We start from the raw sequence: 7,108 nt of genomic DNA on the forward strand, positions 1-7,108 counted from the left end.
CCCGTGCGGAAGCAGCACCCGCACCTGGAGTGCGGCACCTGCAAGGAGACCTTCGCCACCCGGGAGGCTCTGGAGGAGCACAAGACGCGGCATTTCAGCCACCGCTGCGAGCTGTGCAGCTTTGCGGCCAAGGAGCGGCAGCAGCTGGTGCGGCATTACGTGGAGACCCACGAGCCGGCCGCCCCCCAGGACAAAACCCTGCGGTGCCCCTTCTGCGACTTTGCCTGCTGCCACCAGCTCGTCTTCGACCAACACGTGAAGGGCCACGGGGGCACCCGCGTGTACAAGTGCTCGGACTGCGAGTACACCACGAAGAACAGGCAGAAGATCACGTGGCACATCCGCATCCACACTGGCGAGAAGCCTTACAAGTGTCACCTCTGTAAATACGCCTGCGCCGACCCCTCGCGTCTCAAGGTGAGAGCCCCGCTCGGGGATGTGTTCTGCGTCTACGTGGGTTGGCGGGGATCCAGACACGGGTATTCGGGGAAGAAGAAGAAACTTGGGAGGTTTTGTCCTCTGTTCTCTTCTGTGACTCATTCAGGAATAGGAGGCAAGCAGATAAAACTCGTGTGGGTACAGTACGTTTCTGCCCTGCTTCCTGCTGTTGCAGATTAAGGGGAAGGGGTGTTTGTAGCAAAGCAAGAAGGTGGGCAGCTGTTCTGAGTTCACTCCTCTTCCTGCTGACATCTCTGGTGTCCTCGGGGTGCAGCCTTGCACCGCTTGAAGCCAAGTCTGGCTGCCTGCTCTGTGGCACCAGTTGACATGGTGCAGGGAAAGCTCAGCTTCCCTGCAAGCAAAGCCAGACCCTGCCCTCACTTCTGTAGGTGACATGCATCCCCGTGCATGGTAAAGAGCCTTTCCAATACCAGGAGGGCCAGGCACAGGGTAATACAGGGGAAAATGGTCTGGCTTTGCTAAAAGAAATAGTGAGTTTTTTAATGACCAGGCTGAGCTGGGTCTGCGTGGGTGAGGCTGTGCGACTTGCTCAGGGCTAGCTCTCTTGGGTGGGGTTTTAACCCAGACTTTACCCTAAATACCAAACTGCTCAGCAGTGCAGGGGTCTTGTCCTGACCCTGCTGTGGATCCCCCCTGCCCATCCTCTGCCAGACAAGCAGACAGCCCTCCTTGCCCCATGCAGTTTGCGGTGGCAGAGCTGTCTTTGAGCTCCTTGCTGGTACCCCAGAGCCCTGTGTGTTCACAGGGTAGGGGACGTGGTCTCATCCTGACCCTGCCCTCTTGCTCTGTGCTCAGTACCACATGCGGATCCACAAGGAGGAGCGAAAATACCTCTGCCCAGACTGTGGCTACAAGTGCAAGTGGGTGAACCAGCTCAAGTACCACATGACAAAGCATACAGGTGAGCGCTGCCTGCTGGGGATGGGCCATGGGGCACCAGGGACGGTGTTGGGGCTACGAGAACCCCAGCTCCATGTTTCCTTTGCTACCACTGGCCCAGCTGGAGACGAGGGACGACCCGCAGCAATTTGGGGCAGCATTTTCTCGTGTGCTGGTGGGCTCGGGACAGTGCCCCTGGGGTGGGAGGGAGGATGGGGCAGTACAGACTCCCAGGTGCCTTGGAAATGGTGCGTCTTGGGGTGCCTGCTGACACGACGGGGTGTGGAGGTTGAGTCCCTGGGAACTGCTGCTCTCTTATCCCTGCACCATCCCTTTCCCTGTCGCCACAGGCCTGAAGCCGTACTGCTGCGATGAGTGCGAGTACCGCACCAACCGGGCAGACGCCCTGCGGGTGCACAAGGAGACGCGGCATCGGGAGGCCCGCTCCTTCATCTGCGAGCAGTGTGGCAAAGCCTTCAAGACCCGCTTCCTCCTCAAGACCCACCTGAAGAAGCACAGCGAGGAGAAGCCCTACGTCTGCAACGCCTGTGGGCGGGCTTTCCGCTGGGCGGCCGGCCTGCGCCACCATTACCTGACCCACACCAACGAGCACCCTTTCTTCTGCCGCTACTGCCCCTACAAGGCCAAGCAGAAGTTCCAGGTCATCAAACACATCCAGCGGCATCACCCCGAGCGGGGGACCAGCGACCCCAGCCAGGGGGTGGGCAAGGACCCCAGCACGCCCACTGTCCACCTTCACGCCGTGCAGAGGGACAGCCACGGCGAGGGTGTCCCCAGGACGGAGCAGGAAGGAGGGTGCCCCACAGAGAACAATGGCACTTCACAGTGAGGCCGAATCCTGACTGCTTTAAGGCCCCGGTGGTGCAGGCCTGCTGTGAAAGATGTATGTGTGTTTATAGGCATATATGTATATGGATTGTAAAATATGCAGCCGTATAAAAGGAATCTCTTGGCTCCTTTTAATCCTGTTTCTTGGGGCTGTTTGGAGCCCTGTGTGAGCAGTGGGCAAGGTGCCCACAGAGAAAGAGCACGAGGACAAGCCCAGCTCCCCACCTCTCCCCAGCACCACTGCACCCAGACCTGAATCTATCACCGAACAATTTATTAGGTTGATTACAGAGAAAGGACAAGGGCAAGGGTTAGGAGGAGCTGCAGGGATCAGGAGCTGTGATGGGGCTCTGCAGGGTCAGGGGGCAGTGAGGACCAATTCCTCTCCCAGCTCTGCCCAGCCCTGGGGTTGGCTCAGCTCCAGCCTTGCTCCCCTGGCCGGGGGGGACCAGCCCCTGCTACAGAGCCAGGGTACTGTGCACCATCTCTCCTCCTCCCTGTGCCCAAGCTGTGCCTGGGCAGGATGCACTTGGAGGGTGCAGGGGGTTGCACCAGCACAAACCCCAAACTGGGAGGCAGCATCCTGAACCTGGGAAGGAGGGGTCAGTGCCTTTTCCTAGTCCTCAGAGGCTACTGCAAAGGAGGGCACAGCAGTGACTATGACACAGGGACAACACAAACAGCTCAACAAGAAGGAGATGTGGTTGGCTCTGTGGCCCCAGCTGCCTGGGGCTGGTTCTATGGCTTCCATCCGGGTCTTGCTTGCGCCACAGGCTCAGTCCTGCTCAGGGCTGAGTGGCTCAGTGATGCGGATGTGGACGAAGAGCGAAGAGGGTGGGATGCTGGTGCCGTCCTTGGAGAGGAGATGGATGTGGCGGTACCCTGGAGCGGGAACCGTGAGGCTGTGACCGATGCCTGCTGCCACCCCACTCTCTGGCACCCAGCTGAGCCCAGACATCCCTGGAGGGGCTGCCCTGGCCCCCACCACCGCTGGGCAGCGATCACTCACCAGGTTTGATGTTGGCAAAGGCCAGGGTGAACTGGCCCACAAAGTCGTTCCTGGAGGTCTTGTCGTAATCCTCCACCACGAAGCGGACAAGGGCCAGCTCAGGCACGTGGAGCTGGAACTGGAGCGTCTCATCCCAGTGGGGGTTAAACCCTGGGAAGGGAGAGCGGGTGCTGGGAAGGCACGAGAGGGATGGGGCTGCCGGGGTGCAGTGGGATCCCTGATACTGCAGGGCTCACCGTTGTTCTCTATGTACTTGGTCTCCTGGTGTGCCTGGTCTGTGGGCACCCCGTGGATTTCCACGCGCACCAGTGGGTCGATGACAGCTCCGTCCTTGCTGTTGGCTACTTTGGGCAGCTGCTGCCCGCTGATCACCTGTGAGAAGGGGCAGGGACCCTGTGAGCCAAGGAGCTGCCGAACTGATCTGGGAGACCGCTCGGCTCCAGCACGCTGCCCAACGGTGTCTGTGCTGGGACTGGCAGGGCCCCAGGATGCTGTCACAGCCCCTGGGGGTCGCTCCTTGGCCCCATACCTGGATTGTCAGGGTGACAGGGCCAGGGCCCTCCCGGCTGCTGGGATCACTGGGGTTGAAGAGGGTCTCCTCATCTCTCATGAAAGGCGGTTTGAGCACATAGCCGCAGCGGCCGTTCTGGCTGAAGAGGCCATCACACAGGTCCATCTCTGTGCCAGCCGTCTGGAAGTTCAGGGCCACTGAGGGAAGGTGGCAAGGAAAGGATTTAGGGCAGCTTGGAAACACTATTACCTGCTTGGAGCTGAGAACCACCCTGTCCCCATGGGCCAGAGAGATGTGGGGCTGCACAGGGGCACAAGACACCAATGCCCAGCCCCGGCCCAGGCTCCTGAGGGCAGAGCAAGTGCTTGCAGCCAGGCCTGGCTCCAGCTGACGTGGCACTAACACAAGTGTTAATGGTGCCATTTGTCACAGGACCCAGGACATCTCCCCAGCCCACAGCCCTGATGGCCCTGGCCGTACCGAGCTGGCATCCCACATTCCACATCTCCTGGGGGTTGTAGTTGGAGGAGTCGGTCCGCATCCCACTGGGGTAGATGCGCGTCAGCTGCCAGGCGTTGTGGCGGACAAACTCATTCCCTAGGGATGGAGTACGAGAGCCGCTTGTGGGGTCATTCCCTGGCCTGCACAGTCACCCACTGCATGTGCTGCCTGGTGCCACCATCCCCTCTGCCTCACCCGTGTCCCGGATGAGCTTCCTGGCCTTGGCCTCGGCGAGGGAGGAGATCTCGGAGGGCCGGGAATGGCTGCGGGCCTCCTGGAAGCCCCGGAAGGACACATTTTTGCAGTAGATGACGCAGTCAGATAATGTCTGTGCCAGGCTCTCCTTGTCCTTCTGCAAGGCAGGGCTGCATTGAGTTCCTGATGGGAGCGCTGTCACCCAGGACAGGGGCTGTAGAGCCCAGGGCAGCCAAGGGCAGTCAGTGGTGTGCTGGGGGTGGCAGCATCCACACGCACAGAACACACACACAGAATCGCTCGTTGGAAAAGACCTCTGAGATCATCACGTCCAACCGTTCCTGTTTACCCACTAAACCATATCCCTAAGTACCTCATCTACCCGCTCTTTAAACACATCCAGGGATGGTGACTCCACCACCTCCCTGGGCAGCCTGTTCCAGCTTCTGACGACCCTCTCAGTAAAGAACTTCCTCCTTATCTCTAACCTGAACCTCCCTTGGCACAGCTTGGTGCCGTTTCCCCTTGTTCTATCCCCCATCACCTGGGAGAAGAGACCAGCACCCACCTCTCTACAACCTCCCTTGAGGCAGTTGTAGGTGGTGATGAGGTCTCCCCTCAGCCTTCTCTTCTCCAGGCTAAACAAGCCCAGTTCCCTCAGCCGCTCCTCATAAGGCTTGTTCTCCAGACCCCTCACCATCCTTGTGGCTCTTATCTGAACACACTTCAGAATCTCAACATCCCAGCCGCACCATGGGCAGCCTTCCTTTCAGGAATGCAGCAAGCAGGAGACCCCCAACATGGTGCCTTCACAGGGATGTTGTGTGAAGAGGGGGCTGGCACGACCAGGGACAAAAAGGACTGTCCCTCCCTGCCTGGTGATGTCCCTGCAGTCTCTGCCTCTCCTCTCAGCACTGGGATGTCACCACAGCCCATTGCTGTGTGTGGGGACATAGCAGACCTGACCAGACCCCAGCCTGGGCCACCCACCTTTGCCCTCCGCCTCTCCTCCTCTGCCTCTGCCCCGTTGTCATCATCAGACACATCAGGTGCCTCATCCGCCGGCCCGTCCAGTGTGTCCTCCAGCCGCCCGATCTTCTTGCCCTTCAGCCGGATCTTGTGCTTCAGCTCCTGCCGGGTTGGGCATAGAGAGGGAGGCACCTTGTGGTGCTCTTCTCCTCCATGGAAATTGCTATACCCAGGACCTTGCACTGCTGGAGGTCAGCACCACCAGCTTCCTTCAACACCCTGGAGGGGATGGGGTAGGAGGGGCTCTGCAGGGCACAGGGAGACAACTTTGGGGGCAGCTTTGGGACCCCTGTGAACATGAAGACACACTATCCCCAGGGCTCCCAAGCGCTCCAGCAGAGCAGGACAATGCTGGGGCGGGGGTGGCCTTTCCTCTGGACAGCAGAGCCACCTTCTCACCCCACTCCCAGGCAGGACAGTGTTGCCTTGCATGGCCACGCTCTGCCCCTACCTCTGGGGACGGGAGCTGGGTGGGGATGTGCCCATCAATGGTGGTGGTGAGGAGCTGTTCCCCCAGGATGTCCTTGAGCTGCTGGGCCAGGACCTCCTGCTGCTCCATGCTGCAGTGGTTCTCCAGGGACAGGATCACTGGGTAGTCTGAGGTCTGGGGAGCAACGCACAGAGCTGGAGATCAGCCTTGGCGGAGTTGGGGAGCTCTCACAAGGGCTTTGCCCACGCGTGGTCAGTGCCAGAAAGAAGCCCATTGTGCACCCTTATACCCCCCTGAGACCTTCACACCCCTTCAGCATTCCCCATGTCCCACCTCACCCCTGCACCCCTCAGCATCCTCCAGGCCCCGTTGTTACCCCTGCGCCCCCTGCAGCAGACTGTGCCTGAATGAGCCCCTGGCATGGCACAGAGCTATGGGTCAGACCCCCCAGTGCTGTCCCTTGGGAAGGGACACAGCCACCCTCCTGACCCATGATGGGATCAGACCTGCTGCAGCACCAGGCATGTGAGCCCCAGCACTGCTCCCCCTCCAGAGACACATCACTGACACACCACTGCCCCACATTGCAGTCATGTTCCCCCTCCTCGCCTGTGGAGGGCTACCCATGACACCCAATGCCCAGGGCAGGGTGCCCTACCTTGAAGGCGTACTTCTCCAGGGTGCTCACCACTTCCCGGAAGGGGATCTTGGAGGTGAAGGTGTGGCCGTGGTACACCATGGGCTCCCCGTTCGGCCCGTCCCAGCAATCCACCTCCAGGCACCGGCAGCCCCGTTTCAGAGCCCTAGGGGTGCGCTGTCACCGCTGGGACCCCGCACCTGGACAGGGAACCAGCCCCCTGCCCTCCCCTCTGCCTGTGAGCATCACCCCTGCAGGGGACCAGGGGACAACCACCGAGGGTGCAGATGCTGCTGCATCCAGGGCAGGTAGAGTCGGGTTCAGCATCACCCCCCTTGCTGAGCACCACATGGCATGGCCACAGGGGTGCTGGGCCATGGAGGAGGCAAAGGAGCTTTTGGGTTTGCCCCATGGAGCTGCCCAGGGCACGGCAGTGGGTCAGGAGGGCGCAGGGGGACAGCTGGGAGGGAGCAGCCCCTTTACCTGATGTAGCCCTCAATGCTGCTCTGGCCTCGGATCTGGTCCTCTATCAGGTAGGTGTTGTGGGAGGAGGAGATGAAGTAGTGGCAGAGCGGCTGGCTCATGTCCTGCCACAGCGCCCGGTGTCGC

The 7,108-nt window shown here is 60.5% G+C and overlaps 2 protein-coding genes across 2 annotated transcripts in view; one reads left to right on the top strand and one right to left on the bottom strand.

The window, feature by feature from the left end:
• Positions 1-2,188, top strand: part of ZNF142 (zinc finger protein 142) — a gene marked incomplete at its 5' end in the record, with an annotated part of 9,392 nt that extends 7,204 nt beyond the window's left edge. The window contains 3 exons of the mRNA XM_010184901.1: positions 1-417; positions 1,255-1,360; positions 1,689-2,188. Coding sequence (XP_010183203.1) covers positions 1-417; positions 1,255-1,360; positions 1,689-2,188 — 1,023 coding nt within the window. The remainder of the gene's footprint in view (positions 418-1,254; positions 1,361-1,688) is intronic.
• A 774-nt stretch (positions 2,189-2,962) lies between these two features.
• The window catches only part of PLCD4 (phospholipase C, delta 4), a 6,787-nt gene continuing 2,641 nt past the window's right edge, over positions 2,963-7,108 (bottom strand). Inside the window, 10 exon segments of the mRNA XM_010184900.1 lie at positions 2,963-3,069; positions 3,197-3,373; positions 3,376-3,568; positions 3,726-3,904; positions 4,188-4,304; positions 4,404-4,560; positions 5,394-5,534; positions 5,884-6,036; positions 6,521-6,665; positions 6,983-7,108. The exon segment at positions 6,983-7,108 is cut by the window's right edge and continues 12 nt beyond it. Of these exon segments, the coding sequence (XP_010183202.1) occupies positions 2,963-3,069; positions 3,197-3,373; positions 3,376-3,568; positions 3,726-3,904; positions 4,188-4,304; positions 4,404-4,560; positions 5,394-5,534; positions 5,884-6,036; positions 6,521-6,665; positions 6,983-7,108 (1,495 nt within the window).

The sequence above is a fragment of the Mesitornis unicolor genome, unplaced genomic scaffold, assembly GCF_000695765.1.
Source record: "Mesitornis unicolor isolate BGI_N332 unplaced genomic scaffold, ASM69576v1 scaffold39875, whole genome shotgun sequence".
In the NCBI taxonomy this organism is placed as follows: Eukaryota; Metazoa; Chordata; class Aves; order Mesitornithiformes; family Mesitornithidae; genus Mesitornis; species Mesitornis unicolor.